Here is a 26,612-nt window from a genome sequence, read left to right as displayed (position 1 = left end):
CATCATCTACCCCAGTAGGGGAGGGTCAGCCAGTTGTCCCTGAGGATCTTGGCAAACAGGCAGCTGAAATGTTACTTGAAGAAATTTACAAGGTAAGGTTTTTCCTGCTTTGGTCAGTTTCCTTGTTTATACTTTGATCCTTCTTTGGCTCATGATATGTTCCTTTATTCTGGTTGGCTACTGTGATTGCTTTCAGTTTTGGATGTACAACACTCAATCAAAATGCACTTCATTAAGAACTCTTGGCAGCTGGTGATCAGGCTTACACTCATACTAGCTTTTAAAATGATTAAAGTATATCTTTATATTCTGAAATAAGACTCACCATTATTATTGATCTTTCTCCTTTGATAGGGAGGCTGTGTTGACTCTCACCATCAGAGTGTTGTTCTCCTTTACATGATTCTGGGACAAAGGGATGTTTCTAAAATTCTCACTGGTCCACTGACTCCATATACGTAAGTAGTTGATAATGTCTCTCAGTAAAAAGAGTAAGTAAATTCACACAATTTTCTGTTTGCTGGAGTTATGATATGTTGTGTGTTATTTGGAAAGATTTTTTAACTGCTTGGCATCAGTCTGGCTCTCATTCAATTGCAAAAAGGAGAAAAGGGAGAAGGAGGAGAAACAGAGAGATTGAAAAGTGGGAAGAGGCAGTGTTAGGGAGTATGATGGAGGACACAGGAGGAGACAGGGAGGGAGTGGGAATGGAGAGAGGATAGAAGCATTGTAGGGGGTATATGGAGGGCACAGTGGAGGGGAATGAGGTAGCAGGGGGGGCAGAATGAGGGAGAGAAATTTAGAGGAGGACAGGGGGGAATGAGGAAGGGAGGGGAAATGGAGGGAGACAGAGGGGTGGAGAGGGAAAGAGAGAAGGAGAGGAGATGATGAGGAAGGAAAAGATAAAGAAGAGAGGGGAGATAGGAAGAAGGAGAGGGACAGGGTGGCATGGAGGTGAGGTGTAGAGGATGATGGGAAATGAAGACGAGTGCAGCTCAGATAGAGAGGAAAGGTCGAATGGATAATAGGAAGAGAGGGAAGAAAGGGAGATGATGGAGAATAGAAGGAGATGAAAGAGAGGTGAGATAGACAGGAAGAAAGGAAAGTGTTGGAAGGAAGGAGAAATGGAGAAAAGTAAGTGGGGAGGGAGGGGAGAGACGGCTTGGTGGTTGCAGGTTCATTATAAATGTTATTGTTTTCCTTCTACTCAGTAATTTTTTAAAATTTTCTCAATACTATTATCAACTCTTTTACAGCATTCAATTTTTAAGGCATCTAAAAGAATCTTTTGGAGTGATGTTCAAAATACAAGCACAACAGAGTGATGACGACAACAGTGTAGCAGGAGGAGAGAGTAAAATCTTGCTATCATGTGTAGGGGCTGGATACACGAACATTAACAAGACTATGGTGTAAACAAAAACAAAAAGCAGAGAAGTCAGGGATATTGAGACCTTGATTCTGCGGGAATTTATTTATTTTTGCATATTATAGAGTGAATGTAAACTTGTCTTCATCTCAAATAAACTCATATTGAGACATGAAATGTTTTTAATCGAGTTTCTGCAATGAAACGTTGAAATGAAGCGAAAAATCTTTCATTTTAATTGTAAAACTGTAAGAGCGCGCTGATCGAACTGAAGTGCTGACAAGAAATTGCCTAAGGCACTTTGTGTTTCTCCGAGATAAACGTAACGCTGAAGTGTGTCTGGGTGTTTTCCCCGAATAGTCTCTAATGTCAAGAGCACGCTGTTTGGAGTTAGAGTAAACAGTCGCGGTAGGGGGCGGGGGCGGGGGCGGGGGCGGGGGCGGGGGCGGGGGCGGGGGCGGGGGCGAGAATCTTCACTCCTCCACCCCCACCCTTCTTCTTATTTCTGACCGTCGACCGCCCCCATAGTAGAAATTTCTTTCTCTCCCCAAGCCTTCTGCTACCATTAAAATCAAAGATGGCGGCCATTTTCGTTCAGAAAATACTTAGCACTCGCTCGCCAGAATTAAACCTGTTTTTCAGGCTACCCTTTTCACTGCCTTACAGACGTAGCCTGGATCGGAACGTTTTCAAAATGGCCGTCGATTAAGTGTCAAAAAAATTGTAGAAAATTTGGCTTTGAATAATATGTCGTTTATTTGCTCATTTTGGTTTCTCTAACCTAAAAGGAATGTATATCAAAAAGTGTCTCCATGAAGCGCGCGGCCAAAAACGATTATGTTATCGCTGTGACGTAGAAAAATGTGAAGACACGTCGGCAGCTATAGTGGAGAAAGGGAAAATCTGGAAAGAAGGACGGACGTAATGCGTGGCCGGAGCGCCAAATGATAGCTACAAGAATAATACACATATATCAGGTATTTTTAAACACTCATTTCCAAATGATGTAGGTATATGACCAAAATGGACGTGTCTCGATCGTCGACATCGAGGAGATTTTACTCTTCAATGTCGTTGGCCTTATGCTCCGTACCGGCTTCGAAGACGCCTGTTACGAACATATATAACTACTGAGTTAAATCAGGGGAAGATAACCAAAGAATTCAGCTAAAGAGGATGCTGATAAGTAGCCTGTACCCACACTGTACACGATTGTTCGACATTCTTTTCGGCTGACATTTCGCAAGCGAAGAATAGGGAGCTCCTTATTTCACGCGCTTGAGATGTACTCATTCTTTCTGTCTTTCCACACTACTACATTTGCGCTTTTTTCTCTTATCGTATGAAAATCCTACCAATTGTAGTTTATATCGTATTTTAACAACAGAAATGCATCATTTGTGATAAAGTTCAAGCCGTTTCCTGAGCTGACCGATATCCTGTGGTGTGAACCTCTGGCGGATACTGGCATAAACACAAGCTCGGCGAAGGGTCCGTGTATTCTCCTAACTTAGGTTTCCAAAAATCCATCCCACGAGCCATCAATTCCCCCCTGCCCTCAAGAAACTAAAAGTAGCAACAGAAGCAATATCATTGTGATAACAGCAGTGCAACGAGATAATTAAAGAAACGCAAATAATATTGAATTAGATGCATGGTAGCGAATCCAAGTGTTGTGCGAAATGGGTCGCATGGCAATGCCGCACTTAAACTAAAGAAGGTTTTTCTGTAGTAAAATCCCTATTTGAGATTAACTTGAATCAGATGACTTTAAACTCACTCGTTTTTCGTTTGACCGGTTCGACGACGACGGCCTCTACCTTTACAATCTCTGAGGAAAGGAGCAGTTTACAGTGAAACAGTCCGATCACTTTTAGGCGAAAAATCATCGTGCCTCGTGCTGATTATTTCGTCAAAAGTTAGCTTTTGGTTTGCCAAGGAAATTACTCTACAGTGACGGAACTCTGGAGCATTAACCAAAGAAATAAGAAATAACATGTTATGTAAACAGAAACGAACACAGCTACCCATTATTACCATAGATTTCGTCGTAGAAAACAAAACACGAAGGCAATTAACTAATCATTCAGTAACAGGAGTACTTTGTTCTAATCTTGACCTGAACACCGCAGGCGAGAAACCGTCTTTGTCAGTCCTCGTCGAAATCTTCGTTTGCACGCAGTTGATGCAGCTTGTAGATAAAGAGTATTCTCACATCTTTCATGTCCTCAACCTAAGGTGCATTTTTTAAAAATTTTAAATGAGAAAAAGTTTTTACGGGTTGAGACAGGATCTGAGAGGTAGGGACTCATTAGTTTTTTCATATTCTAGAGTTAATGTAAAGTTGTCATTCTGACAACACTCACACGATAAATTCAATGTGAAAACGTTTATTCAGGATGAGCCAGTCAGTCTTCTAGTACTAAGGAAGAAAATCAGTGATTGTAATATTTTTCAGAGAGTCGGAATACCAAAATAACAACAAATACAGAAAAGAAAGTGGTCAAACATAAGACTGACCGACCTAGAATGACTTAATTTTCCCGCAAAACGAATGGGTAATCCGAAACTTCCATGATGCCACGCGAACCTCTTCTACTAATTCGTTCCCATGTCACTTAAACGTCAAAAATGACATTTTTATCTCGAGTAAACTCAGATTAAGACTTGAAGTGTTTTTTAAAGAAGTTTCTGAAAGAAACATTGAGGTGAAGTTAAAAATCTTTTATTTTAGTTAAAGAAAAAAAACAAGACTAAATGGTTCCTTCAAGTTTTCCCAAAATCGTTTAATTTTCTGCAAATCCGAGTCTCTTTTCTTCCCAGAGTGACCGGGGTTTACTCTTCTACACAGCTTAAAAGGGAAGGAGTCCTTCAACTGGGTTTTATCATTAAAGGGAGTGAGTTTCTAAAGAAACTGTGGTGCTGCGTCAGTGTGAGAGTATAGCAAGATAATTTGGTTTTATCAACTGAGTTGTTAAGGTTACTTCCCACCTTCGCGGGTGTCCTTTGGGAAAGAAAATCGTTGGAGTGCTAGTTTCACTATAATCCTAGCAAACTCCTAGAAAAGAACTTTTGGCTGTGTCTGGGTGTTCTTCCTTGAAGAGTTTAACTCTTATGTCAAGAGCACGCTGTTTGGACTGAAGTGCTGACAAGAGATTTCCTAAAGCATGTTGTGTTACTCCGATAGAAGAGTAACTTTCGGCTGTGTCTGGGTGTTCTTCCTTGAAGAGTTTAACTCTTATATCAAGAGCACGCTGATGGGACTGAAGTGCTGACGAGAAATTTCCTAAAGCATGCTGCGTTACTCCGATAGAAAAGTAACTTTTGGCTGTGTCTCGGTGTTCTTCCCCGAAGAGTTTAACTCTTATGTCAAGAGCACGCTGATCGGACTGAAGGTGCTTACGAGAAATTTCCTAAAGCGCGTTGTGTTACTCCGATAGAAAAGTAACTTTCGGCTGTGTCTGGGTGTTCTTCCCCGAAGAGTTTAACTCTTATGTCAAGAGCACGCTGTTTGGACTGAAGTGCTGACGAGAAATTTCCTAAAGCATGTTGTGTTACTCCGATAGAAAAGTAACTTTCGGCTGTGTCTGGGTGTTCTTCCCCAAAGAGTTTAACTCTTATGACAAGAGCACGCTGTTTGGACTGAAGTGCTGACAAGAGATTTCCTAAAGCATGTTGTGTTACTCCGATAGAAGAGTAACTTTCGGCTGTGTCTGGGTGTTCTCCCCCGAAGAGTTTAACTCTTATGTCAAGAGCACGCTGATCGGACTGAAGTGCTGACGAGAAATTTCCTAAAGCATGTTGTGTTACTCCGATAGAAAAGTAACTTTCGGCTGTGTCTGGGTGTTCTTCCTTAGGGAGTTTAACTCTTATGTCAAGAGCACGCTGATGGGACTGAAGTGCTGACGAGAAATTTCCTAAAGCATGTTGTGTTACTCCGAGATTAAAGTAACTTTTGGCTGTATCTCGGTGTTCTTCCCCAAAGAGTTTAACTCTTATGTCAAGAGCACGCTGATGGGACTGAAGTGCTGACGAGAAATTTCCTAAAGCATGTTGTGTTACTCCGAGATTAAAGTAACTTTCGGCTGTGTCTGGGTGTTCTTCCCCGAAGAGTTTAACTCTTATGTCAAGAGCAGGCTGATTGGACTGAAGTGCTGACGAGAAATTTCCTAAAGCATGTTGTGTTACTCCGATAGAAAAGTAACTTTCGGCTGTGTCTCGGTGTTCTTCCCCGAAGAGTTTAACTCTTATGTCAAGAGTACGCTGATAGGACTGAAGTGCTGACGAGAAATTTCCTAAAGCATGTTGTGTTACTCCGATAGAAAAGTAACTTTCGGCTGTGTCTCGGTGTTCTTCCCCGAAAAGTTTAACTCTTATGTCAAGAGTACGCTGATAGGACTGAAGTGCTGACGAGAAATTTCCTAAAGCATGTTGTGTTACTCCGAGATTAAAGTAACTTTCGGCTGTGTCTGGGTGTTCTTCGCCGAAGAGTTTAACTCTTATGTCAAGACCACGCTGATGGGACTGAAGTGCTGACGAGAAATTTCCTAAAGCATGTTGTGTTACTCCGATAGAAAAGTAACTTTCGGCTGTGTCTCGGTATTCTTCCCCGAAGAGTTTAACTCTTATGTCAAGAGCACGCTGATCGGACTGAAGTGCTGACGAGAAATTTTCTAAAGCATGTTGTGTTACTCCGATAGAAAAGTAACTTTTGGCTGTGTCTCGGTGTTCTTCCCCGAAGAGTTTAACTATTATGTCAAGAGCACGCTGATGGGACTGAAGTGCTGACGAGAAATTTCCTAAAGCATGTTGTGTTTCTCCGAGATTAAAGTAACTTTTGGCTGTGTCTCGGTGTTCTTCCCCGAAGAGTTTAACTCTTATGTCAAGAGCACGCTGATAGGACTGAAGTGCTGACGAGAAATTGCCTAAAGCATGTTGTGTTACTCCGATAGAAAAGTAACTTTCGGCTGTGTCTCGGTGTTCTTCCCCGAAGAGTTTAACTCTTATGTCAAGAGTACGCTGATAGGACTGAAGTGCTGACGAGAAATTTCCTAAAGCATGTTGTGTTACTCCGAGATTAAAGTAACTTTTGGCTGTGTCTGGGTGTTCTTCGCCGAAGAGTTTAACTCTTATGTCAAGACCACGCTGATGGGACTGAAGTGCTGACGAGAAATTTCCTAAAGCATGTTGTGTTACTCCGATAGAAAAGTAACTTTCGGCTGTGTCTCGGTATTCTTCCCCGAAGAGTTTAACTCTTATGTCAAGAGCACGCTGATCGGACTGAAGTGCTGACGAGAAATTTTCTAAAGCATGTTGTGTTACTCCGATAGAAAAGTAACTTTTGGCTGTGTCTCGGTGTTCTTCCCCGAAGAGTTTAACTATTATGTCAAGAGCACGCTGATGGGACTGAAGTGCTGACGAGAAATTTCCTAAAGCATGTTGTGTTTCTCCGAGATTAAAGTAACTTTTGGCTGTGTCTCGGTGTTCTTCCCCGAAGAGTTTAACTCTTATGTCAAGAGCACGCTGATGGGACTGAAGTGCTGACGAGAAATTGCCTAAAGCATGTTGTGTTACTCCGATAGAAAAGTAACTTTCGGCTGTGTCTGGGCGTTCTTCATTGAAGAGTCCTCTTGCGATGTTTAGGGCATATTCAAAGGACTGAATGGCTCTAGGATAGTTTTGCACCTGAAGAAGAGTGTTGCCTTGGTCCATATAGCTTTTATATAATTCTTCTTGGTGCAAATTTAAATTAAGATTTTTGTTGGGTCTAACTTTATCTCCTGCGTTAACTTTTCCACTTTGTTTTAAGGTCTTTTTATGATAACTGATCCGTGTGTCGCACAACTTTGATGCCTCCTCGGGATTATTCAGTACATCTTTAAGTGTCAAATTGATGTTGCGCTGGAAGGTCCATGAACCAATGGAATGTGGGAGGATCTGTGTTTTTGTTTGATTTGATATCCTTAGCACAGATTTGCTTATTGCTTGCTTTGTTTCGTAATCAGAGAACATTTCTGTTGCTTTGCTAACAACGCAAATAGTTTCTAATGTAAGTGGTTGAGTGGTTATAACATCTGGTTCCGGCATATCTGCTTCGATCATTGTCAAATCTTTGTTATTCACCGGAGGAATAACAAGAAGGCCTTTGTCTCCTAATGCTCTGCATTCATGTAAAGCTTTGGTATAAAACTCTAGTGAAGTTGCTTTCTTTTTATTGAAAAGAAAGTAAGTAACAAGAATTTGCAGTGCAGTTATGCTGAGAATTCGCTGTTCCGGGCTGTCACTTATCAAGCAAAGAGCTTCTTGCAAGTTCTGAGCTCCGTCGTCTATTTTGCCTGAAACCAGTTGACAGATGCCTTTATAAGACAGGATTTTTCTTTTATCATCTACCGACAACGAAAGGCCTTCGGCTTCAGAGAGCATCGTCATCGATCTCCCACCTATCCCCCAAGTCAGTTCGGTAAATGCCAAGGACACCAGTAACTGACTGTAGAATACGCTTTTTCCAAACGCCTGAGCTTCTTTGGTTGCGTGATCGTAAATTTTGTCGATAATTTTCCCTTCGCACCAGAAAAGGGAATCTAGAAAGATTTCTGCTTTTGTCAGGACACCAAATGCAACGTCACATGTCTTAGGATCGGAGCAGCTCTCCATAAGACTCTCAATAATATTCTGCTTCTCTTCATAGAAGTCAATAAATGCTTGCATGGATTGTCCTGTCAAAAACTGTTGATTTAGCTGCTCGAAAAGAGAGACGTAAAATGCAGACAAACGTGCTTTGGAGTTCAGCATGGCCTCTTTCATTTCATCTTGACCTCTTTCCCTTACAAACGACAGAATCAACTTATGCATCGAAAATGACTCAGGTTTGAAGCTATAGTCGAGGAAGGATTTCTTCCGAAGCCTATGCAAGACTTTCTTGGCCTCCAGAGTTGTTTTTACACCCATGACAGCTGCAGCAACTGAGTGGTTAAAATCTCCAGAAAGAACACTAAGTGATACCAGGGCTTTTTTGTCTGATAGAGAGAGTCTCTGAAAAGAGGATTCAAATAGGAACTTCAATCGCAGATTGCTTGGATAATCTGAATCGTCCAACAGCTCCAAAAGGTTATCTTCTATAGATTCCTTGAAGCTAACTAAAAATTGAGTCGGCTGAGCATTATCTTCAGCAATAGAGGAACAGAACAGTTTCATGGCCAAAGGTACGAACCCGCAGAGTTTTGCAATATTCGAGCAGTCAGACGCGGTCGCTTTTGGGAGTAATCCGCCGACTAAGGTTTGAGAGAAGGACTCGTGTAATGGCCCTATTCTTACTGCTTGATGGCCTTCAAAATGCACATTCATAAACTCAAGAGATTCCCTTGTGGTAAGAAGAAATGTTAAATTCTTGAATTGACTAAGAATGACTTCCAGAAGGTTTATGAAATCGTCCTTCACATCGGGTGCTCCACTTTCGAGCAAGTCATCGGCATTGTCAAGAATTATCACAAATTCACCTGAAATGTTGCTTAGAAAGAGGGAAAGTTCGTCTTCAAGGGACATCCGCTGAGGCATTTGATCTTTTGTGGAGTGTCTTTTAAAGAAGCTCAGAAGCTGCATAGTCAGACCGGCTTTTGAAAGAAGTCGTCGCATAGAGAAGAAGTATACGGGAAGTCCACCAGTTTGGAGTTGATGTCCGACTTCAGTTGCCACAGAAGTCTTACCAAAACCAGGCGAGCCCCATATCGATACGATCCGGGTACTTTTGGAAGTTAAGTGACGCCTGATGTCTTCACATTCTCTCTGACGGCCAGTGAAGTGTGGAACCCTTGAAGGAAGATTTGATGGTGGAAGGAATGGCTTTGAATCTTAAAAGGAAAAAATTGATGCAATCATGAGAGAGCTAATGTCGGTAGTTTGAGGAGCAAAAAAAAAATAATGATCATTAAAAAAAGGTACATTTTACTGTCACACTAAAAATCTAGAAAATCAAGTTTTATGGATACAGCGTCAATTATGAGCTTGCTGCTTTTTCCGTGAAGTTATAATTTTAACAACATCCTACAAGAGTCACAATGCCGGTAAATAAAGTGGGTGCAGTTTATTTCTTGCACAAATTGTTTTGAAATAAAAGAAAAAAGATTGTTCAAGGTGCTACTCTGATCATAGAAGAAATTCATCCTAGGGAAGAAGAAAGGATTTTTGAGACATGTACAAAGAATTTTTGCAAAAACTGGAAGTTACTCCGTTGAGCTATTGCTACCTTCAAAGTACAGAGTAAAACACTGCTGTCCCTTTTGTTTTTCCTTCCCAAGGCAGTGCTTAAAAGACTGTGCCACAATGCAGTTTTTCATCAGTTTATACCTGTTTTATCTTGATCCTTCTTCATTTTCAAAGCGAGGTTATCTACTTTTTCCTCTATAGATTCCCCTGTGCTACTAATTTTTCGACACCTGATGTTACTTCCTCGAGACACTCGATATATGATCTGATCTCCTGTCTAAGACGTTCCTCCAATCTGCGAACTTGTTTAGTGGGAAAGTCAGACTCTGTCAATCCACCGATGACATCAGTGGGATCTGTTATGATACCGAGAGCTTTGAACGCTTCTTTAGCGAGCTGCACGTATTGGTCAAAGGTTGGTTTATCAATCTCTGACCTGTCTGAGTGACAAAGCGAGTTTCGTAAACGTCGAAGCTGATCAATCGCGAGAGCGAAGGTTTCGGCTTTATTTCCACATGGACTCACAACAGATGGATGGAACATTTTTGCCCCGTTCAACTATTGCTAGCAAAATACAGATTAAAAACGCTGCTGTCTCTTTTGTTCCTCCCTGCCAAAGGAAAGCTTATAGGAATCTGCCACAATGCATCTTACTGTTAAGTTACTTAAGTTACTGATTGAAACCAGTTTATACCTGTTTGAGTTTGATCCATCTTAAGTTTCAAATCATCTATTTTTCCCTCCAACACAGCAATAGCATTCCCCTGTGCTACCAATTTGTCGACACTTGACTGCACCTCTTCGAGACACTCGATGTATGATCTGGTCTCCTGTCTGAAACTTTCTTCCAATTTGCGAACTTCTTTCGTGGGAAAGTCAGACTCTGTCAATCCACCGATGGCATCAATGGGATCTGTCATGATTCCAAGAGCTTTGAATGCTTCTTTAGCAAGCTGCACGTATTGGTCAAAGGTTGGTTTATCAATCTCTGACTTGTCTGAGTGACAAAGCGAGTTTCGTAAAAGTCGAAGCTGATCAATCGCGAGAGCGAAGGTTTCGGCTGTATTTCCACTTGGACTCAAAACAGATGGATGGAACTTTCCAAGAGGTACTTTGTGGTGCTTTACGTACAGTTCACCAAGTGTCTTGTAATGACCTTTGCTATCTGGCATAGCGAAGGACCTTGCATAGATGGTGGCCTGGAACAGAGCAGTACAATCCCATTCTTCATAGGAGATGTGTGTGGGAACTTTGCTTTTTCCACCCTCTTCAGCGAGAAACAAATTTCTTACTACCATGGAGTTATCCCACAGTTGATACCCTGAACGATGTCCATATCTGTTGTCCCACATGGATTTGAACGTCTGACGCAAAGCAGTGGCGAACTCATTAAGTACAACTGAGGCAAATTTGAAGTAATTCAGCTGCTCGTTTGTAAAAGGCTGTAGAGACATACTCGGCGTGAGCTCTGGAGATAGCTATCTTCGACCAAAATCCTGAAAGAGATTCAATTCGTTCAAGCATACAGACGTCTTAGGTGAGATTAAACAGCGATTGATGAATGTGAGGGGAAAAGGAAAAAGCTCTTTTACCATGTAATTCTTGTTTAAATAAATACTTAATAGCACATGCACACTGGCTCTATTAATTGTGCATGACGGCATGGATACGAAAAGTGGCTACACAGCTAAATTAACTCGAAACAAATTGAAAACTCATCTCTACTTTATTTTAGAATATAAATGTACACTTAGAATCTACTTTCTGTTTGAATGCCAAGTGCCAACACTTTGTAATTAACACTAAATATTCCCTTCGTCAAAACCTAGTTTTTTTTTCAGACCTCAACTCCACTTCATTGACACAAACTTTCCTTTGTCAACAAACAGTTTGAATTAATTTCATGTCTAATATGATACTTTCACGGTATTTTGATTTACATGTTTATGAAATTTCAAAACTCTTTCAACTGCAACTCGAAATTTACCCGGAGAGTGGTTGTGTTATGACTTGTAATTCATACCTCCCGGAAATTTCAAACCCTCAATATGCTAAATGCCAATGCAATGAAGAATTCATTGTTCTCGAGAAATGTGGCGCGATGTTTACAGGTCGAACACACCTCAGCAAGGGAAATTCCCCTTTTAATGTGGACGATACACTCGGTATTCCTCAATTTTGGTTTTTAAATAAACATGGTCACCCTGAAAAATGCTTTTCAAAACACGCAATAGAGCAGGAACGACTTCTTTTTCGTCCATAGCGCTTACCTAACGCTTACTTCTGCTTGTTTGAAAGATGCAAAAAAAACAAAAAAGACCTACTAGACAAATCACAAACAAGCCTGCTCTTAAAAATTCCCTGATTTAGTCGGCAGAAATAACAATTACTTTCCTTAATCTTACTTAATCTAGAGCAGAAAATTAAAAGCCTGGTTTAAATATAATATGAAAAGGTATGTAGCCATCTGTGACTGATGGCATTCTGGATTGGTTATTATTCGTTAAGATGAGAAGTGATCTGGTAACTAAAAATTACTGTGTGTAAATGATAGGTACCATGAAACTGAACCCCACTCTTGTTCCTCTTTAATACAAGCAATTATTATTCTTCACGCTCCAATTTTTTTTTGGGTGCTTGGGAGTGACATATTTTGCGTCTGTACCACATTAGTAATATAGTCTAGACATCTGATTACCTCAAATCCCCGTAACCACTGCTGTGTAGCCAAGTCCCTCCACGCCTCGCGCGTTTCTGGTTGGACCACGTCCGGCTCGTGCTCGCTACAAAAACACACAGTTATTTTAGTTAAAACTGACGAGGTCATAAGGTTTGGATTTCTTTCTTCTAGTTTTTTTAGTTACCAGATCACTTCTCATTTTAAAGAATAATAATTGCTTGCGCTAAAGTGGATCAGGAGTGGGGCACAGTTTCATGATGCCTATCACAAGACCAAAATCAATCTCATTAACATAAGTGGAACTCTCAACATGCACAACTATCTGTTTAAGAACATTTTCAAAGTCTTCTACTTCTACTACTTCTTTTTTTCCTCTTTACATCAGTGGATCTAGGAGTAATAATAAGGCCTGGTACATAAAGATTGCTGTCTGTGTAAATATTTCACCTTAGCAGTGCAGCTTAGACTTCAAGAATTTTTTTATGCTAAACTTTAACCAAACGCATAATATGACTGATGACTTCTCAACAAAATGTCTTATCTTGTTGTAAAGGCATAGGGTAAAATATGAAAAACCAATTGAACCAGTAGTGTTTACTAAGACAACCACCTCCCACCCCTCCCTGCGTAGAAATAGTCCGTCTCTCGCCCCTCCCTGGGAAATAACACTCTGTGTCCCCCCCCTTCCCTCAGCACTGATAGACTTCATCCCACCCCTCCCTCAATACTAATGGTGTGCTCCCCTCTTTAAAATGGTCCAAAAAATAGTCCAGTCCAAATTTTACCCTATGTCTGTTGTAAATGTACTCTGAATGAGCACTGTCAAATAATGGGACATCTTATATGGTCAATTTGACTTTTGTATGGTCTTTTAGTCTTATTAACTGAGTTGATAACGTAAACTGGCCACCATCAATAGTTTCAAAGCTGACGCGTCGAGCGTTAGCCCTTCGTCAGAACGACTGGAGAAATTGTGAGTTGTGTGTGTGTTTGCCGTATTTACTCGATTTAAACGCCACTCTCGAGAGTTCATGGTTCTCGAGAAATGTGGCGTAATGTTTACAGGTCAAACACGCCTTAGCAAGGGAAATTTCCCTTTTAATCTGGGCAATACACTCAGCATTGTTCAATTTCCGTTTTGCAATAAACATGGCCACTCTGAATGATGCTTTTCACGCGATAGAGCAGAAACGACTTCTTTTTCGTCCATAGCGCTCACCTAACGCTTACTTGTGCTTGCTTAAAAGATGCACACACAAAAAATAGAGACCAGACGACTGAAAAAACACGCCTGCATGCTCTAAAAAACTCCCAGACTTAGTCCTGACAAAAATAACAATTACTTTCCTTAACCTTACATCAGATCTAAAGAAGACAATTGAAAGCTTGGTTTAAATATAATCTGGAAAGGCCGGTCTGTGGCCATCTGTGACTGATAGCATTCTGAATTGGTTATTATTCTTTAAGATGAGAAATGATATGGTAACTAAATATAACTGTACCCCACTCTTGATCCTCTTTAAACGGTAACTGACAGCGAAAGGTAACTTTTTCGGAATACTGCCCTTTTTGTGGTCTTTGTACCTTGTTAATAGCCTAGATTTTGAATTATCTCTAACGTTTGTGACAGATACAGCGCTGATAACTGTTCATTTTGGTGAAATCAATCACACAACTTGTGTTCTCTATTTCTTCTTAATTCAACATCATGATAAAAATGTTTTTTTTTTCTTTCTTCTTTTAAAGTTCAGGTCATAATTTGAGAAACATTACGTGCTTGTTATTTCCGTTGCACGATTGTGCCAATTTATCTGTGGCTCTGTATACGGATACGCGATCCGTCGCGTTTCGATAATTCAACCTTTTTAGAGAAGAGTATGTTGTTCTTCACTTTGTATGTAAGTCTCTAAATGGTGGCTTTTAGAAAAAAAATAATAAAATCTTTTCTTTTTCTGTTCGGTAGCAGCTGGACATCGAGGGCGTATCATTTGACACGACCTTGATCGGAACGTTTTCAAAATGGCCGTTGATTAAGCTTCAAAAAAATGTCGGTGGAATATTTGGTTTTTGCAATATATCGTTTATTTGCTCATTTAGGAATTGTTTAACCAAAGAGGAGTTTATAGGGACACAAAAAATGGGTAAATTTTGCCTTCAGTCACCCTTTAAAGTACCTATGACACGAACCTTTTCTTGTAATTTCTGGTTGATAGTTGCATTTAAAGTTCTAAATAATCACCCTTAACGTCTACCGAGTCCTCTTTGGCCACTTTTTCGCGCATTGAAAGTACGATTTTGTTCGAGTGGTATTTGGATTCTTTGTGGCATTTTGTTAGCGGCCAGAAGATGTTCACGAAACGAATGAACTGAACGAAATTTACTGACATTGTAAAGTAAGTCAAAAGAGGTTTTCAATTGAAAATCGATACTTGCATATTGAATATAAAACCACTCAGGTTTTCGTACAAGCACTTTAGTGATTGTCCTATTCACACTAATGTCGTCCAGGAATGCTGTTGAATTGCATACAGTGTGGTAAAAATATTAATGAATGGTTTCTACCCTGTAATGTTTGTATATTTTCTCCACTGACATTCAATATGGCGTCAATTACTCGAAGGTAACCGCAAATGAAAGTATATTTTTCCTTTTGAATGATAATTGATGCATAAGAATGCCCAAAATTGCTATTGAATGTTGATTAAAATTAAAAAATCGATATGGAACCTGATTTACGCGCAAATGATCGTTTTTTGTAGCTGGAATATAACGTCACGCAATTGTTCGTCTTTCCACGCAAATGAATGCGTATTTTCTCATAATGAACAACAAAAGGTTTAGTTGGAAAAACTGTTACTCACCTACCTTGAAATTCAAGTTAGATCGAGAAATATCTTGATGACAGACGCACAAACTGATTATCTCAATAATTATTGGATGAACTGCGAGACAGCGACTCGAAATTTATCTAGAGACTTGTTGAGATGTAATGACTTGTTATTCACACCACACGGAAATTTGAAATACCTATGCAATGAAGAGTTCATTGTTCTCATGTGGCGTGATGTTTACAAGTCAAACAAACCTTAACAAGGGACATTTCCCTTATAATCTGGACAATACACTGAGCACTGTTAAATTTCTGTTCTGAAATAAACATTGCCACCCTGAAGAATGCTCTTCAAAACACGCGATAGAGTAGGAACGACTTTTTTCCGTCCTTAGGGCTCATCTAGCGCTTACTTCTGCTTGCTTGAAAGATGTTAAAAAAAATCAGACTAGACGACTCACAAACACGCCTGCTCTTTAAAATTCCCCGACTTAGTCTTGTCAGAAATAACAAATACTTAAATACTTTAAATGTTTAAGAACATTTTCAAAGTCTTAGCCAAATTTATTAGTACATATATATGTTACACTACTACTTCTTTTTTCCTTTTTACATCAGTAGATCTAGGAGTAATTATAAGGCCTGGTACATAAAGATTGCTGTCTGTATAAATATTTCACCTTAGCAGTGCAGCTTAGACTTTAAGAAATTTTTTATTCCAAACTTTAACCAAACGCATAATATGACTGATGACTTCTCAACAAAATGTCTTATCTTGTTGTAAAGGCATAGGGTAAAATATGAAAAACCAATTAAACCAGTAGTGTTTACTATTACAACCACCTCCCACCCCTCCCTGCGTAGTAATAGTCCGTCTCTCGCCCCTCCCTGGGTAATAACACTCTGTTCCCCCCTTCCCTCAGCACTGATAGACTTCATCCCACCCCTCCCTCAATACTAATGGTGTGCTCCCCCCTTTAAAATGGTCCAAAAAAATGGTCCAAAAAAATGGTCCAAAAAATAGTCCAGTCAAATTTTACCCTATGTCTGTTGTAAATGTACTCTGCCCACAGGTATGTTATCTGAATGAGCACCGTCAAATAATGGGACATCTTATATGGTCAATTTGACTTTTATATGGTCTTTTAGTCTTATTAAATGAGTTTATAACGTAAATTGGCCACCAACATTAGCTTCTAAGCTGACGCTCCGAGCGTTAGCCTTTCGTCAGAGCGACTGGAGAAATTGTGAGTTGTGTGTGTATTTTCCGTATTTACTCGATTGAAACGCCGCTCTTGAGAGTTCATGGTTCTCGAGAAATGTGGCGTGATGTTTACAGGTCAAACACGCCTTAGCAAGGGAAATTTCCCTTTTAATCTGGACAGTACACTCAGCATTGTTCAATTTCCGTTTTGAAATAAACATGAGACGAGACGACTCATAAAACACGCCTGCATGCTCTTCAAAATTCCTAGACTTAGTCTTGACAGAAATAACAATTACTTTCCTTAATCTTACATCAAATCTAGTGCGGACAATTGAAAACCTGCTTTAAATATAATCTGAAAAGGCCGGTCTGTGGCCATGTGTGACTGATAGCATTTTGGATTGGTTATTATTCTTCAAGATGAGAAATGATATGGTAACTAAATATCACTGTGTGTAGATGATAGACATCCTGAAACTGTACCCTACTCTTGATCCTTTTTAAACGGTAACTGAGGGCTAAAAGTAACTTTTCGGAATACTGTCTAAAAGCCTCAGTTAACATTTTGAAATAGACACAGGGTACTTCGAACGCCTCTTCGTGCCTTTTTTCGCTCAGAAAACTGTCTTAATGTGGCTTCATAAGTCATCCGCCACATACGCTTCGAATTTGAATTTGATCTGATAGGTATGTACACTTAGCAAAATAAATATGGCGGATAGTAGTTTAAGTGAGAGCAGTTCGATATCAGTTCTGACTATTTGGATTTTGACGCCTCTATGGTTGGTGAAAATAATGATAGGGCTATGAGGCCGCTGAATCGGTTCGTTTATTTTTTATTTTTTTAACCAAGACACTGCGTTTTATACTGTGGGTGCTAGGCAGTCTCACGACATTTGCCTGTCGGCTTGTTAATTTACGATAAGCGCGCTTGAATAGCTTACTGTTCACTCAGCTGACACTAGTACATTTTTGAAACGAGTAACCTGCACACAAGATTTATTTCATAATGTTTTCTGGTCGCAAATGCAAAACAACGCTCGCTTATGGTGCTTATAACAAGACCTTAGAAGTCATACTTGGGGACACGTATGTGCTACATATGCTGTTTAATGTTAGTTGTAATCGTCCCTGCAGAAGTCTGAGCTAGTGACGAAACGCGTCGGAAGAAGTAGACAAAAAGTTACAATACCAAAAAGTCTTTCTTTGTGCTGCTCGCTGGTCGCCATTAAAAAAATGTAAAGAAAGAATCCATCTTCTACATTTCCAGAGCGTAGAAGAAGAGCTTCGTTCACGAAGCCAGATCAAAACCTCCCGAAATTCGTGACAACACTTTGTGCTTATGTCACGCTCTCTCCAGAACCGATGGGCCTGTGGTCAAAGTGATGTACACCGGACAAAATCTCAAGTTAAATGCTTTTCTGCTTGGACTAAAAAATATTTCTTTAAGTAACAGACTCGATAATGGTCAAGAGGAAAAAATAATATAATTTTTTTTACCGCTGTTTGGCATGGCATGCAATTTGTCTGTGGCTCTGAATACGGATACGCGATCCGTCGCGTTTCGATAATTCAACGTTTTTAGAGAAGAGTATTTTATTCTTCACTTTGTATTTCAGTCTCTAAATGGTAGCTTGTACCAAAATGGAATAAAATCTCTTCTTTTTCTGTTTGGTAGCAGCTGGACATCGAGGGCGTATCATTTCACGCGACCTTGATCGGAACGTTTTCGAAATGGCCGTTGATTAAGCGGCAAAAAAAATTAGTAAAAAAATTGTTTTTTTCCAATATATCGTTTATTTGCTCATTTAGGGTTCTTTAATATAAGAGGAATTTATAGGGACAAAAAAAGGCGGAAATTTTGCCGTCAGTTACCCTTGAAAGTACCTATGACACGAACCTTTTCTTGTATTTTCCGGTTGATAGCTGCATTTAAAGTTAGGAATAATCAACCTTAGCGCTTACCGAGTCCTATCTGGCAATTTTTTTGTCGCATTGAAAGAACGATTTTGTTCGAGTGGTGTTTGGCTTCTTTGTGGCATTTTGTTAGCGGCCAGAAGACGTTCACGAGGCGAATGAACTGAACGAAATTTACTGACATTGTGAAGTCAGGCAAAACAAATTTTCAATTGAAAATCAATACTTGTATGATGAATACAAAACCACTCAGCTGTTCGTACAAGCGCTTTAGTGATTGTCCTACTCACACTAATGTCGTCCGGGAATGCTGTTGAATTGCAAACAGTGTGGTAAAAATATTAATAAATGGTTTCTGCAATACACTGTTTCTACTGACTCGAAGGTTAGCGGAAAGGAAAGTATATTTTTCCCTTTTGTAGGAAGATTGATGCACAGGATGACCCAAAATTGCTATTGAATGCTGATTAAAATAAAAAAAATCGTTATGGAACCTGATTTACGCACAAATGATCGTTTTTTGTCGCTAATGAATGAAGACGCAATTGTTCGTCTTTCCACGCAAATGAATGCGTATTTTCTCATAATGAACAGCAAAAGGTTTAGTTGAAAAAAATGTGACTCACCTTCCTCGAAATTCAAGTTAGAGCGAGAAATATCTTGATGACAGACGCACAAACTGGTTATCTTAATGATTACTGAACGAACTGCGAGACTGCGACTCGAAATTTATCTAGAGACTGGTTGAGGTGTTATGACTTGTTACGCATGCCAAACGGAAATTTTAAACCCTTAATACGCTAAATGCCTATGCAAAAAAGAATTCATTGTTCTCATGTCGCGTGATGTTTACAGGTCAAACACACCTTAGCAAGGGAAATTTCCCTTCTAATCTGACCAGTACACTGAGCATTGTTAAATTTTCGTTCTGAGAGCAACATTGCTCTTCAAAACACGCGATAGAGTAGGAATTACTTTTTTTTGGTCCATAGCGCTCACCTTACGCTTACTTCTGCTTGCTTGAAAAATGTTGAGAAAAAACCGACTAGACGACTCCCAAACACGCCTGCTCTTTAAAATCCCTGACTTAGTCTTGACAGAAATAACAATTACTTGCATCAATCTTACATCTAGAACAGACAATTAAAAGTCTGGTTTCAACATAATCTGAGAAGGTCTGTTGCCATGTGTGACTGGTAGTATTCTGGATTGGTTATTATTCGTTAAAATGAGAAGTGATATGGTAACTAAAAATAACTGTGTGTAAATGATAGGAATCATGAAACTGTACCCCACTCTTGATCCTCTTTAATGCAAGCAATTATTATTCTTCACGCTCCCCTTTTTTTTTTTTGGTGCTTGGGAGTCACATATTTTGCGTCTGTATAGCATTAGTAATAAGTAACTTTTGATTACCTCAACTCTCTGTAATCACAGCTGTGTAGCCAATTCTCTCCACGCTTCGCACGTTTGTGGTTCGACCCACGCTCGGCTCGTGCTCGCTAGAAAAACACACAGTTATTTTTAGTTAAAACTGATGAGGTCACAAGGTTTGGATTTTTTCTTCTAGTATGTTTTAGTTACCAGATCACTTCTCATTTTAAAGAATAATAATTTCTTGCGCTAAAGTGGATAAGGAGTGGGGGCAGTTTCATGATGCCTTTCACAAAACTAAAATCAATCTCATTAACTTAAGTGCAACTCTCAAGAAACTCAATAAAAACAGTGAAACCTACACTCAACACAACTATCTGTTTAAGACTATTTTCATAGTCTTTGCCAAATTTATTTTTACTTATAAATGTTACACTACGACTTATTTTTTTTCCTTTTTACCCCAGTGAATTTAGGGGTAATAATAAGGCCTGGTACATAAAGATTGCTGTCTGTATAAATATTTCACCTTAGCAGTGCAGCCCAGACTTAAAGAAATTTTTATTCCAAACTTTAACCAAATGCATAATATGACTGATCACTTCTTAAAAAAATGTCTTATCCAGTTGTAAATGTAATCTGCCTACAGGTATATTATCTGAATGAGCACTGTCAAATAATGCGACATCTTATATGATCAGTTCGACTTCTTATATGATCAAACTTTTATTATTTATATGGTCAATTTGACTTCCATATGGTATTTTAGTCTTATTAACTGGGTTGATAACGTAAACTGGCCACCATCAATAGTTTCCAAGCTGACACCTCGAGCGTTAGCCCTTCGTCAGAGCGACTGGAGAAATTGTGGGTTGTCTGTGTGTTTGCCGTATTTACTTGATTTAAACCTCGCTCTCGAGAGTTCACAGGTCAAACACGCCTTTGTGAGGGAAATTTCCCTTTTAAGCTGGACAATACACTCGGCATTGTTCAATTACCGTTTTCAAATAAACATGGCCACTCTGAATGATGCTTTTCACGCCTCTCTCTGGCTGTCGGCTTGTTTTGTTTACGATAAGCGCGCCTGAGTAATTTACTGTTCACTCGGCTGACACTAGTACTTTTTTTGAAACGAGTAACATTTCAAACATTTCAGACATGATTTTTTTCATCATGTTTTCCGGTGGCAAATGCGGAACAACGCTCGAGTATGGCGCTTATGACAAGACCTTGGAAGTCATACTTAAGGACACGTATGTGCTACATATGCTGTTTAATATTAGTTGTAATCGTCCCTGCAGAAGTCTCAGCTGGAGACGAAACGCGTCGGAAAAAATAGACAAAAAGTTACAATACCAAAAAGTCTTTCTTTGTGCTGCTCGCTGGTCTCCGTTAAAAAAAGATAACGAAATAATCAATCTTGTACATTTCCGGAGCGTGGAAGAACAGTTTCGTTTACGAAGCCAGATCAAAACCTCCCGAAATTCGTGACAACACTTTGTGCTTATGTCACGCTCACCCCAGAACCGATGGGCCTGTGGTCACAGTGATGTACACCGGACAAAATCTTAAGTTAAATGCTTTTCGGCTTGGACTAAAAAATATTTCTTTAAGTAACAGACTCGATAATGGTCAAGAGCAAAAAAATAATATAATTTTTGTTACCGCTGTTTGCATGGCATGCAATTTATCTGTGGCTCTAAATACGGATACGCGATCCGTCGCGTTTCGATAATTCAACCTTTTTAGAGAAGAGTATGTTGTTCTTCACCTTGTATCTAAGTCTCTAAATGTTGGCTTGTACCAAAATGGAATAAAATCTTTTCTTTTTCGTTTGGTAGTAGCTGGACATCAAGGGCGTATCATTTCACGCGACCTTGATCGGAACATTTTCAAAATGGCCGTTGATTAAGCGTCAAAAAAAGTCGGTAGAAAATTTGGTTTTGCACAATATATCGTTTATTTTCTCATTTAGGATTCTTTAACCAAAGAGGAATTTATAAGGACAAAAAAAGGGGGAAATTTTGCCGTCAGTTACCCTTTAAAGTACCTATGACACGAACTTTTTCTTGTATTTTCTGGTTGATAGTTGCATTTAAAGTTCTAAATAATCACCCTTAGCGCCTAGCGAGTCCTCTTTGGCCATTTTTTTTGCGCATTGAAAGTACGATTTTGTTCGAGTGGTATTTGGATTCTTTGTGGCATTTTGTTAACGGCCAGAAGACGTTCACGAAGCGAATGAACTGAACAAAATTTACTGACATTGTAAAGTCAGGCAAAAGAGGTTTTCAATTGAAAATCGATACTTGCATATTGAATACAAAACCACTCAGTTGTTCGTACAAGCGCTTTAGTGATTGTCCTATTCACAGTAATGTCGTCCGGGAATGCTGTTGAATTGCAAACAGTGTGGTAAAAATATAATAAAAAATAATGTTTGTGTATTTTCTCCACTGGCATTCAATATGGCGTCAATGACTCGAAGGTAACCGCAAATGAAAGTATATTTTCCCTTTTGAATGATGATTGATGCATAAGAATGCCCAAAATTGCTACTGAATGTTGATTAAAATATAAAAATCGTTGTAGAACCTGATTTACGCGCAAATTATCGTTTTTTGTAGCTGGAATATAACGTCACGCAATTGTTCGTCTTTCCACGCAAATGAATGCGTATTTTCTCATAATGAACAACAAAAGGTTTCGTTGGAAAAACTGTTGCTCACATACCTTGAAATTCAAGTTAGAGCGAGAAATATCTTGATGGCAGACGCACAAACTGATTATCTTGATGATTACTGGACGAACTGCGAGACTGCGACTCGAAATTTATCCAGAGACTGGTTGAGATGTTATGACTTGTTATTCACACCACACGGAAATTTTAAATACCTATGCAATGAAGAGTTGATTGTTCTCATGTCGCGTGATGTTTACAGGTCAAACACACCTTAACAAGGGAAATTTTCCTTATAATCTGGACAATACACTGAGCATTGTTCAATTTCCGTTCTGAAATAAGCATTGCCACCCTGAACAATGCTCTTCAAAACGCGCGACAGAGTAGGAACGACTTTTTTCCGTCCTTAGCGCTCACCTAACACTTACTTCTGCTTGCTTGAAAGATGTTAGAAAAAATCAGACTAGACGACTCACAAACAGGCCTGCTCTTTAAAATTCCCTGACTTAATCTTGAGAGAAATAACAATTACTTTCCTCAGTCTTACATCTAGAGCAGACAATTAAAAGCCTGGTTTAAATATAATATGAAAAGGTCTGTGGCCATGTGTGACTGATAGTATTCTGGATTGGTTATAATTCCTTAAAATGAGAAGTGATATGGTAACTAAAAATAACTGTGTGTAAATGATAGGAATCATGAAACTGTACCCCACTCTTGATCCTCTTTGATGCAAGCAATTATTATTCTTCACGCTCCAATTTTTTTTTTTTTTTTGGTGCTTGGGAGTCACATATTTTGCGTCTGTACCACATTAGTACTAAGTAACATTTGATTACCTCAACTCCCTGTAAGCACTGCTGTGTAGCCAAGTCCCTCCACGCTTCGCGCGTTTCTGGTTTGACCCACGCTCGGCTCGTGCTCGCTAGAAAAACAGTTATTTTTAGTTAAAACTGATGAGGTCACAAGGTTTGGATTTTTTTCTTCTAGTATCTTTTAGTTACCAGATCACTTCTCATTTTAAAGAATAATAATTTCTTGCGCTAAAGTGGATCAGGAGTGGGGGGCAGTTTCATGATGCCTATCACAAAATGAGTCTCATTAACTTAAGTGCAACTCTCAAGAAACTCAATAAAAACATTAAAACCTGTACTCAACACAACTATCTGTTTAAGAATATTTTCATAGTCTTTGCCAAATTTATTTGTACATATAAATATTACACTACGACTTAATTTTTTTTCTTTTTACCCCAGTGAATTTAGGGGTAATAATGAGGACTGGTACATAAAGATTGCTTTCTGTATAAATATTTCACCTTAGCAGTGCAGCTTAGACTTTAAGAAATTTGTTATTCCAAACTTTAACCAAATGCATATGACTGATCACTTCTCAACAAAATGTCTTATCCTGTTGTAATTATGCTCTGCCCACAGATATATTATCTGAATGAGCACTGTCAAATTATGCGACATCTTAGATGATCAGTTCGACTTTTTATATGATCAACTTTTTATTATTTATATGGTCAATTTGACTTTTATATGTTCTTTTAGTCTTATTAGCTGAGTTGATAACGTAAATTGGCCGCCATCAATAGTTTCCAAGCTGACGCTTCGAGCGTTAGCCCTCCGTCAGAGCGACTGGAGAAATTGTGGGTTGTGTGTGTTTGCCGTATTTACTCGATTTAATCGCCGCTCTCGAGAGTTCATGGTTCTCAAGAAATGTGGCGTGATGTTTACAGGTCAAACACGCCTTAGCAAGGGAAATTTCCCTTTTAATCTGAACAATGTACTCAGCATTGTTCAATTTCCGTTGACGGCTAGAAGTAACTTTTTCGGAATACTGTCTAAAGGCCTCAGTTAACATATTGAAATAGACACAGGGTACTTCGAACGCCTCTTCGTGCTTTTTTTCGCTCAGAAAACTGTCCTAAATGCGGCTTCGTGAGTCATCCGCCACACACGCTTCGAATTGAATTTGACCTGATAGGTCACACGTGTGTACACTCAGCAAAGTAAATATGGTAGTAAATATAGTAGTTTAAGTGAGGGCAGTTCGATTTCGTGGTCTGACTAATTGGATTTTGAGGCCTCGATGGTTGGTAAAAATAATGATGGGGCTAATGTGAGGCTGTTGGTTAAAAGTTTCAATGAATGATTCCTGCTTTAGAATGTTTGTGTATTGTCTCATTGGCATTAAAGATGGCGTTTATAACTTGGAGGTTAGCGGAAATGAAAGTGTATTTTTCTCTTTTGTGTGACGTTTGACGCATAAGAAAGCCCAAAATTGCTATTGAATGCTGATTAAAATACATTATGGAATCTGATTTACGCGCAAATGATCGTTTTTTGTCGCTGAGGAATGTAACTTCACGCAATAGTTCGGCTTTTCGCGCAAATGAGTGCATATTTTCTCATAATGAACAACAAAAAGTGTAGTTGATAAAAACTGTTCTTTACCTACCTTGAAATTCGAGTTAGAGCGAGAAACATCATGATGGCAGATGCACAAACTGATTATCTTATTGATTAGTGGACGAACTGTGAAATTACTCCAGAGACTGGTTGACGTGTTATGACTTGTTATTCATACCAGACGGAAGCTTTAAACCCTTAATATGCTAAATGCCTATGCAAATGAAGAGTTTATTGTTCTCGTGAGATGTAGCGTGATGTTACAGGTCAAGCACACTTTAAGAACGGAAATTTCCCTTTTAATCAAGACAATACACTTAGTATTGTTCAATTTCCGTTTAGAAATAAACATGGCCTCCTGAACAATGCTCTTCAAAATTTCCTAACTTAGTCTTGACAGAAATAACAATTACAATCTGCAAATCTTACATCTAGGGCAGACGCTTTTTGAGTTTTCCAGTCTAATATTTGTCTTACATCTTTCAAGCAAGCAGCATTAAGCAAAACACGCGATAGAGTAGGAACGATTTTTTTTCACGCTCCACACTACGCGCGTTTCTGGTTCGACCCGCGTTCGGCTTGTGCTCGCCTGAAAAAAAACAAGAGGAAAAAATCCATCCTTTTTTATACGCTATCTTCGAGAACGCAAATCACCACTATTCTTAGATCAAAGTGAAAGAACCAGTAACTTGTGCCAGGCTGTCAGTCAGTGGTGACGATATAAACAGAAAACCTCAGCAAATCATACAAAACAATAATTTTTACTCTAAATCGTTTGGTAACGTGACCATACCAAGTGACTGAAACAAGATCTCGCAAGCTTACTTTAAATAATTTTCTGTCTCATATAGATCTTATATCTTCGCTTCACTTTTGAATTAACAAAACTGCACAGTTTATTTATTTAATCCATAAGACAATTGAGTTATGGTCCCTACAAAGTTCTGTGAAGTTCTCTTAGTGAGGAAATTACAGATCACTTGTTTCTCTGTTCTTGTAACTTCTTTGTTGGTTCGATCTGTTGTTCTAACTCTTCAAGGTTTCTCCTCTTTTTCTCTTGTCGTTCTAAATCTCTGATCACACCTTCTCTGAGCCTCTTACGATCAGCAGTTTGCATTTCATGGACCAGGAAAATGATAGCAGAAGCGAAACAGAACGATGTTCCCAATGCAATTTTCGCCCCTCGTGAAATCATCGTTGGAAGTGATCAAGGTTCCAGAAAAGTCTTCTAGTACTTCCAAACAGGCTTTTCAAAAACAACAGTATCGCCTCAGAAATGTTAATAAACACAAATCTCGTTCATCAGAGACTTCTCTCATAACTACCAGTGCAAGATCTAAGCGTCTTTTAATTAGTTTTACAACTATTTATTTTCCTTTTCTTTTCTTTCTTTTCTTACACCTCCTCGTTAATGTTTTCTGTTCAGTTTGTCATCGTCTTTCGTCAGTTACACCCTCTCTTTAACACACTTTCGTACTGCAGGTAAATATGCAGTCCTCTTGTATTGAGACTCAGTCTTTTATTAACATGGTCACTTTTTCAGTCAGATTCTTTGGAGGTCGCACTAAGCGCAGTTATCTGATTAAGAAGTCTTATCCATAAAGTTATATTTGATCGTAGTTTTATCAATAATAATAATAATAATAATAATAATAATAATAATAATAATAATTTAATTTACCAGTGGACATTCTTGGAGGTAACCACTGTTTCCAGGTCGAATTGGAATTTGCGTTGGATTGGCCACTAGTGACAACCTCGTTGCCAAGCCTCTATCTCCATGGGGGAAGGCAGAAACCTGGGAACCAGACGCGCGAGTAAATGACACACCAGGTAGAAACAAGGTAGAAGAGACTTTCTTGGATGTTCCCTGCAGCAAATGTTTAGGCTTGTTTTGTAACATGTGGCAGGGCAGAGACCACACTGTGTAACGAGT

At 39.1% G+C, this 26,612-nt stretch overlaps 2 protein-coding genes and 1 pseudogene across 5 annotated transcripts in view; 1 reads left to right on the top strand and 2 right to left on the bottom strand.

Moving 5' to 3' along the window:
• Window positions 1–1,546, top strand: part of LOC149037974 (RNA 3'-terminal phosphate cyclase-like protein) — a 4,266-nt pseudogene extending 2,720 nt beyond the window's left edge. The window contains exons 5-7 of the transcript XR_016180893.1: window positions 1–92; window positions 355–458; window positions 1,257–1,546. The exon at window positions 1–92 is cut by the window's left edge and continues 310 nt beyond it. The product of XR_016180893.1 is annotated as an RNA 3'-terminal phosphate cyclase-like protein (transcript). The remainder of the gene's footprint in view (window positions 93–354; window positions 459–1,256) is intronic.
• LOC149037972 (uncharacterized) overlaps window positions 1–26,612 on the bottom strand; it is a 40,491-nt gene that overhangs the window by 11,594 nt on the left and 2,285 nt on the right. The window lies entirely within an intron of this gene.
• LOC149037973 (uncharacterized) lies at window positions 4,079–24,838 on the bottom strand. 3 transcript variants are annotated; one of them, XM_089186663.1, is made up of 5 exons: window positions 24,726–24,838; window positions 19,622–19,707; window positions 12,270–12,354; window positions 10,266–11,067; window positions 4,079–9,216 (listed from the first exon to the last, which is right to left on the bottom strand). In XM_089186663.1, the coding sequence occupies exons 4-5, from the start codon at window positions 11,023–11,025 to the stop codon at window positions 4,769–4,771; spliced, it is 5,208 nt and encodes a 1,735-aa protein (XP_089042789.1). In that variant the 5' UTR covers window positions 11,026–11,067; window positions 12,270–12,354; window positions 19,622–19,707; window positions 24,726–24,838; the 3' UTR covers window positions 4,079–4,768. The 3 variants fall into 3 exon arrangements, with proteins under 3 accessions (XP_089042789.1, XP_089042790.1, XP_089042791.1); XM_089186664.1 differs by lacking the exons at window positions 19,622–19,707; window positions 24,726–24,838 and adding an exon at window positions 18,832–18,975; XM_089186665.1 differs by lacking the exons at window positions 10,266–11,067; window positions 12,270–12,354; window positions 19,622–19,707; window positions 24,726–24,838 and adding an exon at window positions 9,713–10,011.

The sequence above is a fragment of the Pocillopora damicornis genome, chromosome 11 (genome assembly GCF_964200805.1).
Source record: "Pocillopora damicornis chromosome 11, jaPocDami1.2, whole genome shotgun sequence".
Lineage (NCBI taxonomy): Eukaryota > Metazoa > Cnidaria > Anthozoa > Scleractinia > Pocilloporidae > Pocillopora > Pocillopora damicornis.
Note: the sequence above shows the minus strand (reverse complement) of the source record. Positions and strands in the feature narration are given on the sequence as shown.